The sequence below is a fragment of the Colossoma macropomum genome, unplaced genomic scaffold (assembly GCF_904425465.1).
Source record: "Colossoma macropomum unplaced genomic scaffold, Colossoma_macropomum, whole genome shotgun sequence".
Classification (NCBI taxonomy): Eukaryota; Metazoa; Chordata; class Actinopteri; order Characiformes; family Serrasalmidae; genus Colossoma; species Colossoma macropomum.
Genome location: NW_023494800.1, coordinates 21,831,111 through 21,858,213, shown reverse-complemented (window position 1 = coordinate 21,858,213; position 27,103 = coordinate 21,831,111). Strand labels below are relative to the sequence as shown.

Below are 27,103 nucleotides of genomic sequence, written 5' to 3'. Positions count from 1 at the left end.
GATTAATGAATATACCGCTCTGCCCCCTGCCCAAACAGCATACAGTAGGGGTGCGGGAAAAAACGCTTCTTAGATGCATCACGATGCGGACATGAACGATTCTGAATCGAATCACAAATGTCAAAAAACGATTTTCTAAATATTTAATTTCTAACGTAATGTTGACGGAACGCAAAAGGCGGAACTTGGAGGTGGGAAAGTGCAGCGCCCAGACACTCTGTGGCGGCACATAACAAATACACAACTGGATGCGCGAGAAATCCGACCGGCTCCCTCTGCATCAAAAGCCAGGTCAGGTCAGGAGTCACAACCCACATGATAAGAAGAGCCATTTTGTCCTTTCAACCTTTAGCTAGTTATAGCCGCTTTCCTCCCCTTTCCGCCAGAAAACGTTTCCTTAAAAGTAGAACAGTTTCTTGTAAAATGTCTCTCATCGTTCGACTGTTTTATGAGGCTGAAGTCGCTTCTCATTCTCCAGCTTCTTGTTTGAATTTTCCCGTTCCACCTTAAATTCTGCCTGAGGCGCTGAATGTAAATGCGGCAGCATTTAAGGTGGACCGGGAAAATTCGAAAGAGAAGCGACTCCATCTTTGCGACTTTTAGTGTTTGACAGTCTCTCGTTGCAGATTTAACGTACCAGGAAACCAACTGCACTGCTTATAAATGCAATAAGTCCATTCATCTCCAAATGTTCATCTTAAATCTGCGCCTTTTCGTTCGCTGCTAGCCAGGCAAGAATTTTTGCTGAGTGACCTGCAGTCTGCAGGCCAGTTCTCAGCCGTTGAGAACCAGGGCTTTCGCGCTATGTTGCACATGCCCTGTCTCGAAGATATTTTACTGACACAGAGATCCCACCGCTCTCTACAACGAGACCAAAACCGAAGTTATAAAATCAGTAAAGAAAACGAGTAGAATAGCTGTAATGTGCTGCATGGACATCTATTACCACTGGATCTTATGCCACCGTAACAGCGCATTTTATCGCAGATGAGTGGCAGCAGCGTCTCATGTGCTCCAAATAGCAGTGAATGAGAGCCTTCTAGTTCACTTGCCACATCACTTCCATTTGATTTATTAATAAAAGATATTGGACATAAATGCATTATGGATCATTACAAATACTTTGTTTTAAAACTACCAAGTCCTCAGACAGTAAGAAAATAGAGATCCTGTATAGCAAAAAAAGATGCATCAAGATGCATCGATAATCGCTTTATAATCACATCGCAGCCCTCTGAATCGTAATCGAATCGAATCGTGAGGTGCCTAGAGATTCCCACCCCTAGCATATAGCACGAGTGACTCACACTTACATAAATTGTGAAAGCACGATCTACACATTTAAATGTGGAAATAATATGGTGACGGGACAAAATTGTGAACACTTGCAAATGTTGTGAGCGTTGGGTGAAAATGCAAATTCCTAGAGGGACTGTTCAGACCAATTCTCTACCATTAGCAAACTGACAAACCTGCTGTCAGATCAGCACAATTGCCACCAGCACCAGCAGGAAGGAAGATATGGGAGGCTGTACCACAGCAGTGTCATTGAGCATGTAGGTCTTTATCTCCCATTTTGTCTGTACATGACCGTTGCTCAGAGACACACTGTGAGTCGTTACAGCATGGGCTATCCGCAGGGAGCATGATGGATGGCTCTGTTTAGCAGAGGCTGAGGAACGCTCTGTTGTTCTCTCTGAGTGCAGCCCACGCTGAGGCGGAGCCCAGGGACACAGTAATGCCACATTGACCCTGGGCGAAGCAGAGCTTCTCGCTGTGTGACCATGCATTTTTACTCAGGATAAAGAAAGCTCTGCCCAGTCTTTGTGCCCTAAACCATGTCTGTTCAATCTCTGAATATCACTTCCTTATCTTCTGCAGTTCTGCCCCGACTCTATTATCAGCACTGTAGGCTCCTAGCTCAAAGCGGCAGATTAGAAATGAGTTTTCATGGCTTAGTTCTGATCAGATTTAACACTGAATGAAAGGCTGAATTTAACCTCATGGCTAAATTTAAGCTCATGGTAAAGCATTCTCAAATGTGGACATATTTATTATGAAGGCTTGAGATTTTGAATGTGTCTAGACTCACCCATTGCTCTGTGCCTAGACTCACCCATTGCTCTGTGCCTAGACTCACCCATTGCTCTGGAGACAGGTAGATTCCCAATGTACTCCACGTCAAATTTCTGAACCCTCTGCCTCACTGCATCCAGGAAATTGACTTAAAAACACATAAAAGATAGCATGCATATGTGAGACAAGTGGACCATATGCTCAAACACACAAAAAAATAACCAAAACAATCATGTATTTAAATAGATTTACAATCCATATATCCAGATTATGAAGGCCTATTGTCTGAGCTTGGTACCTTGATGAGGTAGGTCCTCAGGGGAGATACTCTCCATTGTAACTGAGCGTGCCATAGATGGGTGGATCGCTGCTTTCTCTGCCATGATCTGAGAATGCATACAAAAAGCTAATAACTAGGTTGTGAGTTTTTCCTTCTCCTATAAATTAATTAAATATAAATTAATAAATTAATTTCAAATATATGAGGTTTTCACATACAGTAATAGTGAAGGTCTTTAAATAAAAATCTAATGATTTTTCAAAATTTCTGCATAACATGTAAACAGATTAATTTAGAGTGGTTTGATATGTCATGCTACAGAAACTTACCAAGCCAGAATTCTTTACGGTGGTAATAGGAATCAGAGTTCAGAAGTGTTTAATACCTCAAAAAGCAGGTCACAGAGAAAGCTGAGACAAAAGCATTGTCCTGAGACACTGTTTTTCAGTAGTTTTGAGATATGATTTGGGTCTTAAACATATCTTTTACAATATATTGTAAGGCAAAACAGTACCAAAATAAAACACATTTTTTAACATTTAATTTTTTTTACTGTTATGATCATCAACATTATATAGAAAAACTCACAAGACACTATCATAACCCCTGGCTCCTATCAACACCACTCCAACTCAGTTTCTCTATAATTAACCATTTCATTTCAAACCAATATAACTTTATTTACATCTCAACCACTGAATTATTCAGAAATTTTGAAAAATGCAATTCCCCTCTAAATTGAGACTATGTAGCCATTTTCAACACAGTGTTGAAATGAATAAGATGACTTTGGGGATCTAAATGTGTTTTTACAATCAAACATGACAAATCTACACTTTGTGCTGTCTTCAATCCTCCAGCTTCATCAAACCATTCAATTCATTGTGTTTCATGTGGAAGGCCTGACCCCTCATAATGAGCTTCACAAAAACAAGAAGCAAACCCTGACCTTGGAGCACATCTCGTGCAGGGCAGTGGCGATGGTCTTGGCAGGTGCGTTGCACCGGAACACGTGACACTTCAGCATGCAGGTGTCCTTATCACTGGCCACGAAGGCAAAATCCCTACAGTGGAATAACAGGCCAGAGCCGATACTCATCACTCCATATACACTCAGAGCTTCAGGAGAGACAAGTGGTGCCTAAACCCAACCCTGAAGATCTACTGCTCTGTGGAAACCCTAGTCTAACACACTTCCATCTACCACAAAGAAGCTGTAAAGGCTGATTAGCCGACTGTGTTAGAGGAGGGTTGGGTAGATCTTCAGGAGGAGAGCACCTCTGTCTAGACTTCTATGACCTACGTTCAAAGACTGATGAGACGTTAAAGACAGAGCCACAGATAGAGTAACAACTAATGAAAATAAAGGGATGTCAGCAAGCTATTTATGAGATGAATATGAAAACTGAGCGACTGCAATAAGAGGCCAACACTGATTCTTGCTAAAACTAAAAAGTAGTTCTCAGAATTGCTTTGTTTTTCAGTAAGATCCAGCATGTGGACATAAATATTTTTACAAGAATACGTTTGTTCTCCACTTTAGTGTTCACTATGATCCCCTAATCACTATTTACTAAAATGACTAAAAATAAAACTCAGGAGCACTGAAGTACACTAATGAACAGAAATGGTGTGCTAATCACTATCAGAAAATTAGGGACACTAGACAGGACATTATTATAGGGAAATTAATGTGTCAACGGTTTTGCACACCAATGTTATATGGCTTTGTTCATCGCTCTGCCATAGCAGTAACACTCTGTTGCATACGACAGTGCATTATGGGTATCCGCTAGGGCATACTACCTATCGTGGTGCATTGTGGGATTGTAAGAGTGCACCAGATATTCTTCACTACTGTGAAGAAGTACAGTACAGTGGAAAATGTATTTAATTTCCAATCCAAATGGGCATTAAGTACAAGTTATTCATTTTTTAGCATCACAAAATAAAACAGATGCCACAACAACTGAAAATAATATAAAATATTTCAGTATTTAATGTGTCCAGACGTTTATTACAGTTTCTGTTTATTCCAGGATACTTGCTTTAGTTTTTCAAAGAAATCTGCAACATAGAAGTTTTTTTTTTCTCAGTAACCGCTTCTTGACAGCTACACATCTTTTCAGACCCATAGTGTTGAGATATCTTCGCATAGTGGAAAGATGGACAGAAGCACCTGTGGATTTTTCAGATCTGAAGTGAAAGGTGTTTGATTTTCTTCTCTCTCTTTTAAAGATAAGATAAGATAAGAAAGCTGTTTATCTGATTGTGACAGTTTTGTTGTCTACCAAGCCATTTTCTGTATCTTTTAATAGTTTTGGATAATAATAATTTCCCAATAATAATTGGGAAAATCCTATCTTTGCACTTATTTTCCTTTGACCTTCCTTATGCAAGTGATTAGAAAGATTATCTTATATCTAATCTCCTCACAAATATCTCCTGAAAATGAATAATTTGTACATAATGACCATTAGACTGGAAGTTAAATAAAAGAAGGGTGGTCTTTGAATTTTGCACAGTACTGTATGTTTTTAGACACCACAACGAAATGGCAGACTCCAAAATGGTGCATAACAGAACACAGCCCAAGTCTATTGCGACACCATAAGGATGAAATTACACAGCTTCATCAGCATAATACAGAACCTCATTTCCAACAGATCTTTAAGGTCCTGATGAAACAGACTGAGCTGAAAGGAACTTACAGAAAACAAGCTATACAGTGATGCCTAACAGGCTCCATCACTCCGCTCTATGACACCTGATATTCACTGTGTGTCTTTACACTGACCTCCAGCTGCCTCCCCCCAGCTGATTGCAGACAGTAGGCTCAGATGTCTGAGTGCTATAAATAAAGAGGATCCATGCAGACAGACATGATGCTCAGCATTTCCCAAATACAATGTTCTGTCCCCCTCCTGTACTTAGTGAGAAAGCAGTGATAATCCAAAAATGGCTGTGGTTCTTTACCGACTGGTGTCTCCTCTATGATGCATGGATCTGAGAATGCTGTCTGGAATTGGATATTTTTGAAACTGCTGAAAATGTAGCGTGAGTAGTGCCTCATGTGGGTCACCGCCTGGGTCCACATGAGCATACTGCTGCTTGTGGAAGTCCAAGCACCAGCAGCTGTTCAATTATTAAGCGAAAACACTGAAGTTAAACAGTAAACAGAATAGCAAATGAATTCCTCTACTCAGCAGAGAGAAAAAGAGTGAGAAAGAGAGAGTGAGAGGGAGAATCCTCCTCTAGAACAGGCAGTGAGCCGTGGTGAAGGTCCTAAGATCTCAGGACAAAAACACTCCAGTCTCTGTCTATACTCCAGCTCATGCTAATTAGAGTCCCTCAGTTTTGTGTACCAGTTAACTGTGTGTAACTGTAACTCTGAAATGCCAGGCAGACATATGAATTGCCCCAACTTTGAAACTTGTATAATTAAATGCAGAATGAAAAATGATTTCAAACAACTCAAAGACAATCTAGACTGTATTTCTCTTTAAAATCATGAGTAAGTTTCATTGTTAATCTAGTGTTCAGACTAGGGATGTAAACAATTAATAGATTACTAATAGAAGCTGTTAAACCTAAAATAAACTGTTCAACCACTGCTATCGTTTAAAATAATGTTATTTAAATGTAGTTAATTTGCAGTAAACAACAGTTCCCACCTGAATAGGTGGGATTATCATTCAAATTGAGGAACATTGTTGAACTGTACACATAAGGGGAACAGCATTTGGTTCTGCTAGGCAAGCCAACTAAAAATAAAGCATGCAGCTATAAATAGTGGTGTTTGGGACCACTTTACGTGAGAACGACAGTACAACTTCAACAATGTACCATACTGAAAGTACATATCTGCAAGCAATAACACAGACAACTTTCCTACATGTTCTCCAAGAGAAAGTGTGATGAACAGCGTGTGAGGAAATCACACGTGTTCAAAGTTATAGAGAAGGATGTGGGGAAGTCGACGGCTTTCGAGACTTACTGAGGTATATTGGGACATATATGTATATTTAAGTCATTTTGTTAACTTTTTGGTTTTTGGTCATATAATCAATTATAATCATATAATCAAACAATGTATAGTTGTTAGCCGTTCAGTTTAACCAAACCAGGTTCTTACCTGGATGGCAGTGGTATTACCCACTACGCTACACCAAGTTTCTGCTTTTGATAAAAACAAAAGCTCATAGTTGAACTGCACTGAAAGTTTTCTTTTTTAATGAACATGTAAATCTTTTAAATTTCAGTGAAAATGCTCATCCAAAGCTACGGTCAGAAGTCCAAGTCATTTAAAAGTCAAGTATGATGGCAAGTAATTTCCTGCTGAAACCTTTTCGCCGAATGCCTTGTGTTCTGTTACTAAGTCAAGGGGGACCGTGAGAAATCCATGATTTAGAGACCCCTGTCTGCTTTTTCTGTTTGACTGATAACACTGAGTTAAAACTTTTGACCATGCTGTTGTCAGTACCCGAACATGTGAAGTGATGTCTGCAATATAATATAGCCTAATAAGTTAAGGTCACATTGTCTTGGAAATTTAGCTACTGCACCAGAACATTATAGCTGAGGAAAAGGCCATTCTTTTAAATTGCATTATATGCTCTGACAGCTGCTCTGTGTTGAGTCTATGTGTGAAGAACCATGCAGAAACTGTAGTGACTGTGCTTTATTCTACCACAAGCCCACAGTGTTTCTGCTGTGACTGCTGTTCAACAGTGTGAAGGCTATGGTTTGCAAATAATATGACTCATTTTTGCTGCACTGTATTACATAATGTGCCAGTAAAGTCTTTGTGTACATTTGGCAGAAATAAATGTAAAACCTTTCAACCTATACGGATATACATTCTGCTGCTTTCTCAGTTTCACAGGTTGTTTGATTGAAGCCAAAGAGGCTGAAAAGTTCATCACAGTTCACAACTATGAACACGTTGTTAAAAGTTCCAGTTCTGGTTGGGGTGTTTTTTTCTGTCTGACAGTTAATCGATGCCTTTTGTTTGGGTGTAAAGTGATAAGAGTAGGAAGTAAATATAGTAGATCTATTTCACATTGCCAGAACTGACCTTGATGTTTCTGACCTTTCTGCGTAACACACTCTGCCTGACCTTTTAATGCAACAAAGGACGATCAGCTGGACGTGACCCAGCAAGCTATACCGCTCTATCCAACTCAAAGCAAAGGCTTCTTCCCTTTCTGTTGTATTAAAACTTAATTTACACATCAGTGTGTCCTCTGTGTGGCTCTGTAGGGATTTAATCAATGTGGCTTGTAATTAAATCTGCATGGATTTGTCAGGATTCACTTCGGAGGAGGCCCAGTGGGACCTGGCCTAAAATGAATTACATCCTCAAAACATCACTCAATAATACTGACACTCTGATTGGTCTGTCAGGCCGGAGTCATTTGCATTTGAGGGGCAGCAGCACTGAATGACGTGCATTTGCTGGTAGGCAAGAGCATCAAGGATTGGGAATTGGGACATGGAGGTTTTTCTCTGAAATTCATTGCAGGAAAGGTTCACTGGGGCATGCACAGGAAAGAGAAGGAAAGAACCAACACCACCATTCTAATTCCCACTTGACTGGCACTCGGACAAGCAAAGGTACATGAATTAAAGCATGACGGTAAGAAAATGAAAGAATTCTACAAGGCCATGAAATACAACAGAACTACTGAGCCCCACACTAGGCTACGTGATATGCAAGCTTGCAATCCCACAAATGACATGTTCACTTGATCTGGTTAAGAAAGAAAAAGGTGCAGTAATTACCTGTCTCTGTACTCACGAGTGGCGGTTTAAAAAAAAGGAAAAGAAAGTTAATTGTTAAGAATGACGGGAAAAATAAGCAGAAACTGATTGATCTAGCTACGCTTGATCTACTTGATTCAAATCATAATACATAATTTCCCTCTGAATAAAATATATTACATCAACACAGTTTTGTATTTTGGTTTACTCACTGTTGGGAATAAATGTGTTGACATGATGACATGATGATGATCAATGCATCAATTTGTCAGGGTATGCAATTACTTTGCCCTATTGCTATTATATGGAGTCCCATATACTAAAAATGTAACACAATTTTCCAGGCATATGAATCAAAGCCAAGTAAAAGCAGGTTAAGTGGGTCTGGATGATAAATATCAGGCAGGCTATGTGGCTCGTTTTTTTCCTGGAAACACTGGTGAGTGTGACCAAAAATAGCAGTACTCTGATTCACATGAGCACCTAATGTAACAGTCTGATCACATTGTCAGCTGGCCCAAAGAGCTGTGGTGACACAAGCAGGTCTGCAATCAAGGACCCTCTTGTTCCCACAATGAATGCCCTTCATCTGCACTCTACTATTGAAACAGGAAAACTGTCTTATAAATGCTTCAAGTCTACAGCCATGGGGGGCTTACTTTTCAGTTCTGTTTCTGTAAATAAATAGACCTAAGAGAACTTTGAGATTTTTTTTTAATATATGGAAGTTTGACAGCAGTAACACTGACACAAAAACAAGGACTGAAATTAAAGAAATAATAAAAGCCAAAAGTGTGAGTTAGTAGCAGAGAAGGCAAATGAGCAGAGGAAAAGAAGAAATGGTAAAAAGAAAGATAGGAACAAATGAAGATCTACCTACAGTACTGACCTGCCACTGTTGCAGCCCACCCCCCACACTCGGATGTTGATGATGGGCTGGCAATGGATGAGACTGCGGTCTACAGGGTCCAGGAGGCTGAGTGTGTCCTTCTTCAGAACCATCATCATATCCTGACCCTTATCATGCGCACAAACAGAGGCATACATACATACATTTTTCAAAAGTCTCTAGAATGTGTCTGAAACGACAACTGAAGTCTTACCCATTACATTCAATCACAATCAACACGTTCATATTAAATATGTTCATATTAAATTCTAAATACAAGTGCATATTAAATACGACCTGTTTGGTCAGACATGGAGCTAACCAGACAAATCAGATTTTGTTGCAATTCATGAACTGTAACCACCATGATGGTTAATGTGGCGGTGTGGTGACTTTGCTGGTCCCCCTGTCAAGTTGGTCTGCCTGGCATCATAGATGCTGGTCTGAGGTCTAAAGTTTGCTAAAATCACTATAAAATATGGTCTTACGAAAATAAGTTGTTCAATAAACTGGAAGTAACTAAACAGTACTTAATAACATAACCTGCACTGGATGACATCGGGGTAGACCAGCTCAGTGGGGGGACCACCGTGGTCACCACAATAGCAATGTTCTTATTAATGTAAAGTTTTTAATAAATATTTCTTTTTTCAAAGCAACACCTGGCTGGTTTTTGGTACTGTAGCATGCTTCCTAACTGTAAATACAATGTACATACAATAAATATGTTTCTATTATTCTGGCCTCAAGATTAATTGGCTCAGTGGCCCAAGTTGCCATGGTAAATTTACAACATTTTATCATTTTCCCCCTCATCTTCTGCACCAATAACTCTACAGACTGTCTGCAGTCACTCCCTTAACATGACTGAAATAGCTATACTGCTATAGGCTGAATGCACAGTCATTTTAAAATGTGCTTATGTTTGCAACATCATAACCATGATCAATTATTCATAGGCTTTTTGCAGCTTAGTTCTTACTACATAAACTGTATGAACTGAGGAAGGGTAGGTGAAGGACAGCTTTTGAAACTAAGAATATTTCCACCGTACATTAAATTCTTTAATCTCAAAAAAGCAAAAAAAACATTGCATATTTATTACATGGACCCTTTAAACACTGTGTTGCTACAAAACACAGTACCATATCTTCAGATGATCAGGACACTCACCTCTCCCCAGGCGCCCACAGCGTCACGCCCCTCAGCCTTGCTGTGAGAGAGCTGCTGAATGCAGTTATTGACCGCTAAGCTGCTCTTCCCCTGGAGCCAGTTCTTCTTCGGGTATCTCCACCCAGCCCAGCGAGCGTACCGCAAAACACTGTCGTACACACACACAAACACAGATTTGTAACCTCAGTTATTTATAATGTCTTTAGAAAGCACTAAAGAAAAGCTTGTAGACTGTAAGATTACTTTAAATTTGGACTTTTTTGTATTGTTTTTGTTATGGAGTGAATTTAGTACTATTCCTTAACACAACAGACTTGGCCCCATCATAAACGTGGCCAAAAATATGTGTTCATTATTTATTTTGACACAGTACAAATCACACCAGCTGGCTGCTAGTGGCTGAGGTAAAAATAAATAAATAAAAAGGCAAAATCTGTGTTGCATCGGAACATGCAATTCTTTCCAGCGATACCCCAGATATGACTTTTTGTTGAGGCTATTTGTGTTTGTCATCACTGTGACCTGGATCCTCTTACCCGCACTTAATGGAGCTCTGCCCTTAGTAATTCCTCACTCATCCTTTTAGAGGTCAGTACACACGTATACACCCTTCACACACACATACATACTTAAATGACATCCACACAAACTGATCCATGTTCTGTCCTTAATCTCACCTTCTCACGCTTTCTACCATCTGTATTCTGCACTAGTAAAGCATTCATATTTTACCCTTTACCTCAGCATCTGTTCAACATTCATTCAATTCAACTGAACATGTGCACTAAGTGACAGAACAGACCCATACAGAGCTTCATACAACAGTTAGTCCCAACAAAGAAGCCTTTTTTCACAATCACTGTATCATTCCACTGAGTACTGGTTGCTAAGTAACAACTCACGCTGGAGCTTACAAAAACAGAAAAAGGAATATATTAGGTAACATCTTTAAGATAATATTTGACCTGCAGCCTGTTTGGTTAGACTCTGGAGAAGAGTGTGAGAGCAGCCCTACATCAAATTCTGAACCTGTTGTTGCTCCTAAGCAAGATTTTGGTCTGCAGCAGTGATGTTGGAACAACCAAACAAACTGGAATTAGCCAGAAACAAAAAGAATACAATTAAAAAAACAAGATGGGCTGTGAAATGTTTTACTCACTGACTAGTACAAAAGGAAATTCAGGTTAATCTTGTAAATCTCAAAGTTGAGCTGAAACTGATATTGCAACAGTTTTATGGCTCTACCTGTAAAGCAAAATGTTAATACTTTTGTAGAGGGAGGAATTTGCAATATTGCAACACATTTGATACAATGCTTGGGGCTCCTTCGCTTTACATTTTTCTTCATTTTGCTGAACGGTTGTATAAAAGCAATAGAACACCCGAGGTTGAGCATAATCACAAATAGACTTACTATCATCCCACGTTCTATTGCTTAGTTATATTGTCATTGTCCAAAGGAAAACGAGTATCTCCAAAATGGCAGCTTCACAGGAGAGGGCAAAATGTTCTTTATTTTTTTTAATGCAACGGAATGTAAAGAGGTTCTATTCCAAGTAATTTTAGAGCATTTCTGTTGCTCCGTTCATCATAAAATTTTCATACAATATAAAGGACAGCTGCTGTGCTCAAATGATGTAGAACAATAACAATGGGGGAAAAAAGCTTCTATTTTTTTGGACTTTGACAATATGATGAAGGAGGTTCAGTGGAATGGTACCTTGGAGTCTGGGTCCATGTTGGTGCAGAAGTACTCTTCCTGCCAGGACACTCTGAGGAAGAGAGAGAAAACGTTAGCATGTGGCTTAAATACATTAACTAAAACTGCAATCCCCAAAGATCTATCTATGCTTTGCATACAAATACTTTCTTTTGTAGCAACTTTTGAAAAGCTGACAAGTTATTGCAGAACACTGGCCAAAACATCATTATAAGAAGAAATTGTAGCACACAACTCAGTTTTCACAACAAGAGCAAAATTCTGAGTGTGTTATTAATGTCAAATGATATTTATTATGCTTGTGAAAGGTCACACTATTAGGACAGGATTAGGATGCTTCTGTTGTGCAATCAAGCTAACGTTAGCAAGATGGCAAATTCTTTGTCTTTTCCAACAACTTCTAGTCGTGATCAGGCCTGGTAGCAAGATCGAATGCATAAAAGAAATCACTGAGGGGGCACAACTATCTTCATCCAACATTTTCGTTTTCACTTTTTTGATTGGGTTGGTTGTGAACTGAAGCTTCGTTAGAAAAAATGTTCACTGCATTGTCCTGCTGTGCTCCAGCAGATGCTAAGTGGGTGGCTGTTCAGTGGTTGCTAGAGAGAAGAGACTGACTCACAATAGCTCATTTTCTGTGTATTGGTGTTTGTGTGCACACTTAATGTATTTCCACGACTAATGTTATCCATAGCTGTTTATATGAATGAAATAGAACAGTCCCAGACTTTTCAACTGAAGATATGGCCCTATAAAATGCTCAGCATCAGCTACCTCACTACCTCACAGTTCTATTTGCTCAGGCTGAGTGACTGGTTTTTGTGGGGTGGAGGTGTGGCAAGGGGTGACAGACTAATAATAGTAGAATAATAAAGTACTCAAGCATGGCACGACATTCAACCTGCTGAAAATCAAACTGCAGATGGTGTTACACATAATTCAGTGTGTTTACTATACCTGCTGTGTTTTTTTCTATTTTGCATAATGTTATTGTTGTGAAACTGTTACATTACAACAACTCGTAGATTCTCATGGAACATTCAGTTTATTTGCAGGTATGAGTTCCCACCAGAGGCACAGACTGTTAGGCATACAGTGCAGAATGTCTTCTGATAGATCAGTATGGGTTTGTATACAATTCTAACAAAAGACATTATTGACAGGTGTGACGTCAGTGTGCATAATTCATTATGAAGCATTTAAAAAACTCACAGAGAGAGCTAGCCAGGCTAAAGTACAAACGTTATATCGCAGGGTTAGTTGTAATACAATGTTAAGTCTCCTGAAATAAACAATGGAATTGGTAAACCTGCACACAAAATCCAATTATGGTTTTAAAAAAAATGCAAAATGTATCCAAAACTAACTTTCAGAGAACATGTTTATAATACATTTTTTTCTATGAGGAGAACTGATAAAAAAAATTAAAAATGGGGTAATCAATAGAAAACAAATCCAAATTAACAGAAACCAAAATAATGGGTGCCTTCACCCCCAGTGCTACAATATTCATGTATTTTTAAGGCCATGTGCTTCTGCTTCTGTTTGTATGACTTCAAGAAAAGTGACCACTGAGAAAAGATAGACATATCCAACATTTCTGTCAACTGGCAATCTTATCAGTAATGCTCTGTTTAATTAAAATTATTGGACAATCTGTTATTGGCCTTATATTGAATCTATCAAGTCCAGAATTCTATCAGCAAATCAGTATCTGCCACAAAATCTTCATATCGGTCAGGGCCCCCCACACGCATACACACACATTCACACTCTCAAGCTTGTATTTCTGTTTTTGTGGTATATTTCCTTTGTTTTGTTTTCTATTATAGCAAAATGCTTCTATGCTACACCTAACCCAGCCTTAACCTTAACATCACCCCTCCCCCAACTTACCCAAAAGCAAATCTTGTTATTTACGGTCTTTTTGTTATTTACATAAACAGATAAATTCCTTTGGGGACCAATCAAATGTTCACACAACATTAAAAATGTAATATTTTTCTAGTAGCATTCTGCAGACAGCTGGTCCTCACAAAGAGCTAAATTAATGACCACACACACACACACACACACACACAGACATAACAGTCTGCCCAACGTAGGGCTCCTGGCACTATTAGCAGCCAGTAGAGATGGCAGCTGCTGAGGGGAGTGCCAGGTCCTCTCCCTCAGGTGTATCCATGTGTTTTTGCTGTCAAATGAGCAGGCTAGTGGCTTCATTATAGCAGCTAACAAAAGAGAAAACATAAAAACCAGCACTTCTTAGAAAAACAAGCAAAATAACTGAAATTAGGTAGCAAATGTGAATGCACACTAGACATCTGCTAACCAACAAAATACTGGGTTTTGGGCAGGGTACCAGATGATTCTTCACAAACAACACCAGGCTTTGTTGGGGCATGGCACTGTTTTCTAATGAGTGATTTTTTTTACATAGTAGATGTGTTTTTATTTGAAAGAACATGCCTACCTAAATTTTGCATATTTACAAGTCCTCTCCTGCACGTTCTCTCTCTTTAATATATTTTAGTATGAAAAACTGCACAATGGGTGAAATAAAAAGAAACCTTGCAAAAGAGGAACTTAAATTTTGAAATTCCAAATGAGTCAGAGATGTCTACACTGTGGTAACATTATGACCTGGTCGTTACAACCAATAAAAGCACCTTTCTCATGTACAGCGTAGTGTTTGAGACTGTGAAAGCAGCCGCTAGCCAAAAACAAATTGCAGGGTACGTCTCTACACCACTTAAGTCAATGTCAGTCAGCATAGAATTTTTTTGTCTGTCGATCAATTCAAGTACTTAGCAACAAAGCAAAGCAAAACTACAAAACTGTGTCTGTGATAATCCATCTCTGTTCATGCGTGCGAGTGGGATCAGAGTGGGTTCGGGTTTCAAATTTAGCAGTATCCGTCAAACCTGGTCCAGTTGGGTGTCAATGACACGGGTACAGAAAGGGCTATAATTTACTGCCATGCACATCCCTAATGCATGCTGAAAGCAAACAAAATGGTCTTCTGATTGTGGTATGCATGTGTGTTGTGCATGCAGTGGTTTTGCTGACAGTGCAAAGAGAGAGAACTCACTGGTCACTGAGTGAGGTCATGGGCCTTTCTGTTAGCCTGCCTCTGGACTCACGCCTGCCATCTGCTCCATCACTCTGAGAGGAGAGAGACGTTTTAAACTTAAACCCCAAACTTTCATTCTTCTCTCTCATAACTACATACCTTACAGAGTTTTACAGTAGTTACTGAATAATTAGCCTAGAGTTTAACACAAGCACACATATAAACACACACATCCATACACTCCCACACACTAGTCTTTCTCACTACACAGATTTTGTCACACTCACGACTCCCACGCATGCTTCCACGTACATGTAAATTAGGTGTGTTTGTGAGTCACACTGGGGGACAGGCACAGTGCAAAATATGACTTGATGCCACTGCAATATGCTTTCAAAGTGCGCATAAAATTAACATTTAGTTTAGTAAGGTTAAACTAATCATGCACTCCGAACAGGATTCCTACTGTAAGCTTGTGAGGCACAGGGTTTAAAAGGCATAATAAACCAGTGGAACTTTCAAAAATCTCAGGACAAAAGAGAAAAAGAAAGTTCAGAAATGAAGAGAAATTATTTCCCATCAAAAATTCTACATCCAATAAACAAAGAAGAATTCTATTTGGGAAACAGCTATATGGCCTACAAGCGCATATCGCGGCATCAAGACACATTTTCTTCTCGCATATGTACATCTGATAATGTTACTTTGAAGGGAAATATTCTGTCAGTACGTCTTCAAGGCTTGTGCCTCCATGTATGTTATGTATTGTATTGATCCTGCCTAAGTATGCCTGGGAGCACTGCAAAAAATTGGTATCCTGGCAAGTGAAATGATCTTAAATATAGTTGATATATCTAAAATTTTATTGATTGACTGTTGTGAGCTTATTATAAGAAAATTTTACTTATTTCTGGACATTTTTAACTTACAGTTTTTAAGTAATTTCATTTTAGGCACTATGACTGCTGCTGCTATTTGCTTCCCACCAGGAAAGCACAAAGAAAGAAAAACATGTTTGAAAGACTGCCCCAAATTTACACTTGGTATTAAAAGGTGGAGAAAATTCATCACAAAATTGGCCACCGCTAGTTGCCCAATATCTCCACCCATTTTCTGCATGATCCTCCCATGTTTTACACAATCCTCCTTTAAATGCATATGAGGACATCTGAACATTTAGGCTCATTAGTTTTACACATACAGGCAGAATTAGTCTGAATTGAGATCAAAACTGGTGTAAAGGGCTTCATACATCAAGCCCTGAGAGTGTTATGAGAATCTGCACCACGTGTATGTAGTTCCTACACAAAAGTAGGAATTTTCAACAAACAGACCACATCATACTCTGCAAACCTACACATACCTGCAAACCTACACATACACACACACACACACACACTGAGAGAGGACCCTCACTTTGAGCTGGTTGGCTGTGAGTCCGTCGATGGTGTTGTGTTCCTCCTCTGTGCTGAATGAGGGGTGCTGCCACTGTGTGGTGCCGGAGGGCACATGCCAGTAGTAGGTGCCGGAGCTGTCCCGTATGGTGCGCCATCCTGGAGGCAGGTCAGAGTCCAACGCTAAACTCTGATCATTCCAGATATCATCTGTAAAAAAAAAAGTAACATTTAACATGTGGTTCTCAAAATAATAAAAAAGACATCTAAAAAGTACCTTCTGTTGTGTAGTTTTTTATAGTTGAAACCACATGGTATATTACTGTGCATACATTAATAAAAATTATTTATATGACTAGTGATTCCACTTTTGAACCACAGTACATCTGACATATTACTAATACTAGTATTACTACTAGTAATACTAATAATACTTGTATGCATCAGACAGAGTGTATCTATAGCCAGAAATGGATTCTGGTATTGACAACATAGGCAACTGTCTAAGGCAGCTACTTGCCAGAACGTGACATTTGTGACTGGTGTGGTTCATGATCTTGCTCATGTGGTTCATTGCCATTTTCATTTCTTTAACTGATGCACACAAAAGCAACTATAAGCTACAAGCTCTCATTTGTGAAAAAACAGCTTAGAAAAACACAGACTTCAGAATAAAATCATTTTGCCATATATCTTAATTACATTTATTAAAATAAATGAATAAACATTCCATTTTGTCAATATCAAACAATCATAACACTACTGAAACTTCATTAAATGTTTTGTTAGTGACTGCATCATCAATTTTGCACAGAACTTAAAAATGCTAGCCATTGCATAAATAGCATACATAGCTTTGAACAACTCTACACACATAACATGGAAGTGAACGGAGAAATATATTTTTCCAAGTAATTCTGCACAATTTCTGTTGGTCCGTTCATCATGAAATTTTGAGACCACATAAAGGGCAACTGCCTTTTTCAAACTAGGTTAAAAATGAAAAATGACAATAATGGAGATACGAGGTTTTGTTCCGAAACCTGCGATATATAAAAAACTTGAAATTCCAGGGTTAGGGGTTTGGGACACTCACCTCCCAATAGAAATGACCCTATAAATTGTATTTTTTTTTATATGTTTATCTTATTACTATTTCAATTATTGGGTTTTAAAAAAACATAACATAATCCCTGTAAATATCCAAGGTCTGAATATTTAACCTTTTTTTCTTTACTGTGGGACTGTCCAACTGATATTGTAGACTAATATGGTACATAGTATGTTGTAACACAATAGTAATATAATAGATAATATAATTGAAATATAATATAATTGTAAAATAATAATATAATAATAATATAATTAAAATAAAATAAAATTATAATATAAAGTAATATAATTGTAACAGACTAATATGGTATATATTATGTTGTAATCTGAGAAATAATTCCTTAATTTTCCTAATTCCTTAATTTTTGTTCAAACATGCACACATTAGTAGCTGATGAGAACAAAAAATAAAGGAAGAGACACAGAATATGCCATTTTAAACATGAGAAAAGAGCAGACTTAGCTTGCAGGCACAACAAACACACATACAGAGCAGGGTCACATGTGACAGAGAGAGCGAGCACTCTCATCCGCCTGTATGTAACACAGCCAAATATAAGGTCACTATCCACTGCAGCTCACCATTTTTGACCACATGATCCAACCTCAGCCTTTTCCTTTTAGCCCTCACTGTCTCTCACTCCCTCGTTGCCTCAGTCAATAAGTGCTATGAATCAGGGGCAGTGATGGAGCAGCTGTGTGTATTGAGTTATGACAAGGAGTTTTAGCCTGAGGGAATGATTTAGCATGATGCATGAAGAGTCCACTCACATTCCACAAATAACACAGTTTGGATGGCTGGAGGGGACGGCACTGAGTGCGTATGTGTGTGGACAGGAAGTGGGTCAGTAGTGACACGAGGTTGAGGCTGCACGGGTAGTGAGGATGCCTCTCAGAGCCACGCCACAAAGCTGTCCTCACAGTGAGGGCATGGGGGGGCGGGCAGGGGGGTCAGAGGATGAGAGAGAGTCTGAGAGAGAGAGTGTCAGAGACAGAGAGAGTCAAAGAGAAAGACAGTGTCAGAGGCAGTTAGAGAGAAAGCGAGAGTAGAGAATAGAGAGAGAGAGAGGGAGTAAGAGAGACAGAGTTTGGGAAAGAACATGAAGTAGGAGGCAAGATCTTAACTAATATTAAGTGTTATATTTGCGAGAGAAAAAAACAACAGAGAGAAATTAAAAGTCACAAGAGGAGCATGAGCAAGGGAGTCTCAGAAAGAATAAGAGAAAACCTGAAAGAATCTGAGAGAGTACGTGAGTGTAATATTCCTTCACACATCTGCTCATACAGCAGTCTGAACAAAGGACGGAATCCCCAGTCTGTTCAGCTGATGAAGACAGCAGATCTTCTAACTAAGCTACAATGAGATAAGGTCTATGAGAGCCAGGAATGCACTATTGCAGATGTTACATGCTTCAAGGCTGTGGCAGAATTGCAGATATCTCCAAAAAAAGACTTTAATACATTTCTGGAGCCTTAAAAGCCTTAAAAATGCTTTCAGTGAACAGGGAGCACTTACTTTTTGTCCACTAAATTGCTACATTAACTGCATTTCCCTGTGGTAGCCTGTGATATATTTCACATACATCTGACAGATGTTAAGTTAGTTTCAATGTGTTTTTTCTTTAATGAGAGAGAGATGTATTCCATGCATGTACAGGGACTGTATGCACCTGATCTGACCAATCAGCTAATTAAGAAGTCCTTCCTGAGTTGAAGCTGGTGAGCTGAAGCAGAGAAAACAGTTAAAAAAGTTCAAAGCTGAGTATACTCTAGGAATAGCGTTAGGAATCACTGCTCTATATGGGCAGCAAAGAGCACACTGCTGAACAAAAGAAGAGGTATTTTCAGCTTTGGGTAACAATTAGGGTGCAACCATCACCACAAGTACAGACTAATTTGATTACAGTGGATCTAAGATACAGTCTGTAAATACAGCATGTACAGGCCTACCTTATAGATATACAGGCATAGCACATATAGCATATATACCTACTTATAGATTCACTATAAAGGTGTACAACTACTCACTACTATTCCATTCATCACTGACCAGTTTTTGACCACAAGACTGCTGCTAACCAGATATTATTTGTACAGTGGACCATTCTCAGCACAGCAGTGATACCGACATGTTCATGGCATGATAGTGTGTGACAGAATTTGATACAATACAGTGGTGTTTTGACTCAATGCATTTTTCACTATAGCAAGTGGCTAAAATGTGCCTTACATTAATTATTAATCATTAATTGTTATACCTATAATACAATTCCATTTTTTTATTTTAGGATTCAACATTATGAAAGTACAATATTCGAAACAAAGGTTGTGCTTTACAGTGTTTTGATTTAATGTTCGAGCCCCAGGCTAACACACTAACCACAAAATAATAATAATGCTATTCAGGTACGTTGTGCAAAAGCGTGGTTTTTGATACCGTTCACAAGATTCACAAGAATCACAAGATTCTAATCAACCATCTTGAATACTGGGTAGGCCTCTCGGGCACAGTTTTAGAATGGTTTAAATCATATTTAGTGAATAGATAGATCTTAGTTTCACTGGATAATCATTCAGCAAAAAAAGCAACATTTCCCACAAGGTTCAGTTTTAGGGCCTTTGCTTTTCTCTTTGTACGCTACCTCAAGGTGAAGTCATTAGGAAACATGATATCAATTCCTTCTGATAATCAAGACTCTGACAGGCTTACCAGCTGTGAGTCAGATATTTCTCAGAGGATGTCACACAATTTTCTACAACTAAATCATGAAAAAACTGAAACTCTGATACCTTGGTATTAACATTCAGAAAAAAAATGCTTTATGGGAAGCTCAGCTCTTCAGATTCATATACCAAACCTGTACTACGAAACTTGGGTTTCATCTTAGACTCTGAGCTCTGTAAACACAGTCACTAAAGTAGTTTTTTAGCATTTGGGAAATATTGCTAAAGTTTAGCCTTTTCTATCACAGAGCGATGCAGAGAAACTTGTTCATGCATTTTTTACAAGCAGAGTTGATTACATTTATTTCCCTTACTGGGCTCCGTAAGAAAACTTGTTGTACAAAATGAGGCAGCAGGGATCCTAACAAAAAAAAGAAAGCTCATATCGCTTCCTGGCTACCTGTATCTTCCAGGATAGATTTTAAAATTCGGCTACTAGTTTTTGAGGTTCTAAATGGCCTAGCACTCGCTTACATCACAGAATATCTGTCTGTTTATGTTCTTGCATGCAATATTAGACCTGCAGATACTGGTCTTCTGCAAATATCTTCCAAAAAAAAAACAAAAAAAAAAACAAAAAACAGTGAGCCCTCTTTCAGTTATTATACTTCTAAACTGTGAAACTCAATTCCACCTTATATTAGACGGTCAAGCTGTGCTCACTTTTGAGAAAAAGTGAACAACACATCTCTTTAACTTAGCGTTTAATTAAAAGTCTACATCTCCTGGTTTTTATCTTTTAAAACTCTGGCGGTTTTAAATGAATACTAATTTCTTGTATTACTGTTAAGCTTAATCACCTGTCTAAAGCACTTTGAGCTGCCACCATCATGAAAAGTGATATATAAATAAAGATTATAATAATAATAATAATTATTATTATTATTATTTATTTTTTTATTACATGTTGCCATACAATTTCATACAGTACGAAACACTGGATTATTACATCCATAGTGGCGCTGTTACAAGGGTTAGAGGAAGGGCACCCAACTCTGGTCCTGGATGTCTGGAACCCAAACACACCTGATTCAACCAATCTGTTACTTGCCAGGTTTAGTGGGCTTAGTGGGTATGTACGAGTAGAGCAAATACCAAACTGTGCTAGACCTCAGCCCTCAAGGACCTCAGGAAAGCACCCCTGGGCAAGAGAGTTGCTAATGTGAATTATGCATGACAACACATGTTGCTAACTATACACCTACAAGGTAAATATTTTTTTAAATAAAATGTCCAGTCTAAATCTCAGAATCTTAATGTCACATAGCATTAGTCAACTTTTGAGGGTGGGACTGGGTGACAAGATTACTGCAGACTTACCAGTGTATGATGGGTAGGCAGCAAAGGTTTTAACAACAACCCCCAACTCCTGCACAAAACCAGGCCCAAAATGTACAAACCTGCAGCCTGCATTTCTCAGTGAGGCAGTGACCTGGTGTAAAAGCTATACGCTTGTGGTTAAACAAGGGAACTGATAATGCCATTAGCTCAATTAAAGGAGGTGATATTCACAGAGCTTTGCTCCTGGGTCAAAATGCAGAGCTTTGACAGATTCAGACTGAGTGACGGTCTGAGTCACAGTAGTGACAGCTCTGTAATCCTAAACCATGTAGAATGAAGGCTTAACCCCCAACTTTACCACCTCAAATCCACTTCACTTCAATTAAACAAGTCAGACTCACACTAATCCTCTTCTCAGAGATGAAAGAGAAGACAAACATATAGACATGCCTGCACACACATGTTCAACACACAAGCACAAAGTGGTTACGTAAGCCCACACCTGGGTAGTGTGTTGTGGTCAATAATCCCTGAATTACAGCAGTGAGTCAAAATGGAGTCTGGCTGCTTCTAATGATTCACTTTCCCTCCACTTTTCTCAGTGCAGTCTTTGCACTCTCTTACTCTTAGATGTTTAAATGTGTGTATGTATGCGTTTGTGTGTATCTGTGCGTGTGTTCTAACAGGATTTCCACCCCCTCCCCAGGGAGCATCCATCAAGGCTAGCTCGAATTCCTCTCTGTTCTTCTCCAGCTTTACACAGCCTCTCTTCTCCTGACAGCCCATAATAACCACTCAGTGTCGTCGTGACGTTTTTAGTATTTTGGGCCGGCATGCTGTTTGTACTGTCAGTAGGCCGTGACAAAGCAGAGTCTGAGAGAGGCTGGAGAAATGGCAAAATCCATAACGTCCAGCTTCAGCCTGAAAGTATGTACACTCGAGGCCACAAGCCCCAGCTTTTATTGCGACTGGCAGCTTTAATAACTTATTTTTGTATCAGATGTGCAGGTATAAGTGCTTATTGCTTTTTTGTTTTTGTGTCTATATGAGAAAATATTAAGGAAAGCAAGAACAGCACTACATAATAATCCATGTTGTCACTCAAGCTGTCAGTGATATGCCCCAGTATGACATCTGCTCAGTCTGAAATTACACAACAAAAGTGTTCCTCTGCAAAGCGCAAGCCTTGTACAGCTGAGCATCCATTTCGGCTGTATTATGATTTATTAATGAGAATCCATCCTCATTGCTCAGTGTAAATTTAAATACCCACACACCACACTTGCGCAATATTATTTCCAGCCAAGGTTGTGCTGATAGTAGTAAAATAGCACTAAATATTCGCTTTGGTGACACAATTGGTATTGGAATTGTGGTATTTCCAAGCAAATTTTCCAAGTATTAACTGAATTAAGCAAAATATTCAGAGGACCAGTTCAAATGATTAAAAATATTCCATGTAGGAAAGTCATAATGTGATATTTTGGTTACACATCACTGCTACAAAAGAAAACTTTGTTTTGACCACATCCCATTTGTGCACAATTAAGCTAAAAGTAGAGTAAGAGTGATTTTTAGAACTTTCCCCATAAGCAGGGTTAACTATAACAGAGTGAAGGGCCTGCTGCAACATTAGCTAGAAAGGCAGGTAAATTGATACAAACACAATTAATTCAACAAAATTCAATGTTTTGAATGAGCTTTCCAACCAAAATAAAAAGACATGCATTAAAATTAATATGACTAGAGAAAGACGATGTATCAAACACTGGCAAATATTTTAGACAACAAAATAATTTATGATTGATAACTGACAATTCTCAGCAACAAAAACTGACATATTTTAATCATATGACATATATTGCAGGTATTTGATTAATCTTTAAATGAAAGTTCTAAAAAATGAAGTGTTCTTAATGTATATGAGGGGGATATGGAACGCTGTCATTGTTAACCCGCTGTGTGGAGGCTGTACCAGCTAGCCCAGCTAGCTGTCACTGTGACGTTGGTTACATGCATCTAAATGGTGCTACATTACAGATAACAAGAGGGTGATTAAAATAATATAGGTGTGAATACTGTGAATCATACACACAACTGAAATAAAAAACAAGATGAAAAAAGTTCAGGGTAAATCTAGAGAAATATCTGTCAAATTTCAGCGAAAAATCACACAATTACAAAGACTATGCTAGGAATACAAAAAGGTAACCAAAGCTACTGCAGTGTGAAATTGAATAAAGTGAGAATCACGAAAAGCACGAGGGGTCTTATTTATAAAACACATGTACACATGGAACGGATCTTAAAATGATTGTACATGAAAATTTCTGATTTATAAAAAGTGAATTTCCTGTGAAAATGAGAGTAGTTCAATGCTAGTTTCATTTTACAGTGCTAGTCCACGTTAGAGCGTGCAATCCATGAACAATGCGTTTTCAGAAAACATTCATATGAAAATGCTGAGACATTATCCTATGAACAAACTGCGCCCACTGTTTAAAAGTCTGGTGACTACTAGACGTCACCTATGCAACATAAAAAATTTAAGGGATGGAACATATTGCTTCTTCATGCCTCAGTGACTATCTGTTTAAAACCATGTTCTGCTTTCTTCCAAACAAGATTCTAGTTCAGGGATGCAATGGCTAGTACACCCCTAATCCACAAAAACACACAAAAAGTATTAAAAAACTGTTAAAAAAGTATTATAAACTGTATTTGTGGCAATGCCCTTAATAGGATATGAACAACTTTGAGCTAAGTTCTCAATACTTCTGCACATGAAAGTGTATACATACAAACAAACAAAAAAAACAAGACAGATCTTCAGAAAGTTTTATGTATGTAATATGTAAGTACTGTGTACTTTGGATGTGTATCTCAAAAAGGAGTCCATAAGGGCACACATTAATCCTCAGAGAGAGTGATATGGAGAGCTAAAGAAGTGAAGAGAGCTAGAGAAGGAAAGAAGCTTTGTAAATTATTGATGATCCCCAGGGAGAACCAGACCTGCATTTCGTGATCAGGCCCTCAAAAGCAGCTGCTCTTAGTCAGATATGGTGTGATCAAAAGGGATGCAGGGGTTCAAACAGAGATTCATGAGCAACTGGTAAATACTCATAAAGGACGTCCTGCTGGCAGGCAAGCAGTCGGAGCCGTCACAAGCAAGCAGATTCAACTATGCCTGCTTCTGCAGTTCAGTTTTCCAGTGACCAGATGTTCTTGTGGAACACAAGCCGTCTGGTACCGAAACTACATCGTCCTTATCTTGTCAGTGTTGACTAAAGCACTATTCAAACTGGATTAGTTTTCCCAGAGTAGGTCCTGTAATGTAATTTGTAAGGGATATGACAGGTTAATTCATACAGGCTAAAGTATCTGTGCAATTTTCACAAATTACCACAAATAGCCTGGATGCACACGTCAGCGTTACCCTACAGGCACCACTCTCAATAACAATAACAACACAGCACACGGCCACATCTATTGGCAGGCTTTGTTATTACATTACCATGAGGTCGATTAAAACAAGACAGCTGTTAGTGAGGAGACTCAGCTAACTACAGCAGCTGATTCACTCTGGTGTAGAGCACCAATATTATATCCAGTATAAGTGATGACTCAATACTTGCAAAAATGATAGATAGGAAATCAACTGTAGCCACAAATAGACTAAGATTAAGATAAGAGCAATGTGCAGCTACTACCTAGCTGTAGACTGTATTTCTGTAAAGCAGTGCGAGCATGGAAGTTTTAGACATCTTAAGTGAAGTGCTTCCCATTTAAATAATTATATTTAAAGCACATTATTTTTGAAGACAAAAGTTATATCAGTATCTGTTGATACTCAAGGTTTCAATATCAGTATCAGAAAAGAAAAAGTGGTATCATGCCATCTTTTCTCTGGAAGTGTTACTTGTCAAACTCGGGAGCTACGGGAACTATAGACACCTCACCAAGTAAAACCATTCGAGCTCAAACAGGGCTCAAGTCTGACACTTCAGTGCTAATCTGCACTCTACAGTTTCACGTGTCTCACTGTATTGATTCTAGTAGTCCACATCTGCCAGTGAATTATGCCCAATACCACAAAGAACTTTAAGCTAACAGAGACCACAAGCATGGGAAAGATACAGAGAAAGAAAGCAGTAAAGATATTACAACTAGTTCCTCTTCATTCTGAATCTCTGATTTCAATGGCATGTCTAAGCAGCCATTGTAGACGCCTTTACCGTAACAACGAAAGTGTTCAGTCAGACCGAATCTGCCAGGTGGGAGAAAGCTCTCAAGTGGCCAATCAGCACTCAACAACCTGGCTCCCGCGAGTCTACTGAGACAGCTGTAATTGAGACAGCGTGATCACTCTGATTGCGGTCAAGAGCTTTTTCCTCGTCCAATCCTTCCAATGCCCCGAACCTGACAGGGGCCGGGCCGGGTAGGGGCTAGAAAGAGCCGCATGAGTGATTAAAAGAGAAAAGACTGGATGGATAGAGAGAGCTTAAAGAGAAAGATGTAAATGAAAGTTATGGAATAGGTTCTAAATAAAGAACATAAGGACAGAGGAACATGAGAAGAAAGACTACAGAGGCTTAATGACCGAATGAGATTGAATATCCAAAGAGGGCACCGTTTTCTCTCCCTGACGTGAATGACTGCATCTGGAGGAGAGTAATCCCTGTGCCGTGGAGCAAGGGAGATCAGATTGAGGGGATTAAGGGGCAGGATCAAAACATCAATCAGCCTTCATCCAAGTCGAACGGAGAGACAATATATATCCATTCAAACTTGGTGGCCAGCACAAGATTGTCAAAGTTAGCTCATAAACACAAGTAGGGTGGGCAATATAGGCAAAAAAAATGTACAACATATCACAAAACTTTTTCTCATGATGCACAATAGAGGTCTGATAAGTTGGAACAGACATAAAATGCCAGCAGTGGCATATTTTAAAAATACTATCAAAACTCTGTTGATTCCACAGCCGTTCATGGCTGAGTGTCCAAGACAGAATAATCGGTCTTGCTTTCAGTGGGTGAGAAGGTTAGCCTTCCCTCCCCCTCATCACTCAATGCTAGCTAACATGGGCCTGTGTTGGCTGATGTAGCAGGATTGGCAGTTTGCGATCTCCAAGTGTGATGAGCTGTCCAATGACGCTGCATTAGTGGCAGTAAAAAAGATGCAATGGCGCTTCACATGTCACACCGGAAGCGTGTGCTAGCCCTCACCCTCCCATCTTTGTAGTATTGCACGATAAAGGCACACCAAGCGGGTGGGAATTGGTTTTTGGGGTAAAATTGGGTAAAAACAGCCAAGTGTTTTTTTTGGCATTTAATATTTCATCTGTGCACTACTACATTAAATTAAACACAGTCCATGTTTCATGAACTCATTACATTGGGATTTTATCTCCCAACAAAATGGTGAAAGCTTTTTAATAAAACATGCAGTTGGTCAGTGTTGTGGACATGCTGACAATATCCACATTATTCTCAAAATAGCTAAATGTATTTATCATGATAAGTATAATATTGATTGTATTAATGTTTTGTATAATTTGTTGTCATATCATCAAACACTAAACAGAAAACAAAACTCTCTTGCAGCATCTGTAGTA

General features: G+C 38.9%; 1 protein-coding gene across 1 annotated transcript in view; it reads right to left on the bottom strand.

Moving 5' to 3' along the window:
• Positions 1 to 27,103, bottom strand: part of apbb3 (amyloid beta (A4) precursor protein-binding, family B, member 3) — a 33,851-nt gene that overhangs the window by 4,369 nt on the left and 2,379 nt on the right. Inside the window, 10 exon segments of the mRNA XM_036588936.1 lie at positions 2,141 to 2,224; positions 2,375 to 2,462; positions 3,306 to 3,420; positions 8,141 to 8,146; positions 9,009 to 9,136; positions 10,182 to 10,271; positions 10,273 to 10,329; positions 11,902 to 11,953; positions 14,993 to 15,066; positions 16,391 to 16,578. Of these exon segments, the coding sequence (XP_036444829.1) occupies positions 2,141 to 2,224; positions 2,375 to 2,462; positions 3,306 to 3,420; positions 8,141 to 8,146; positions 9,009 to 9,136; positions 10,182 to 10,271; positions 10,273 to 10,329; positions 11,902 to 11,953; positions 14,993 to 15,066; positions 16,391 to 16,578 (882 nt within the window).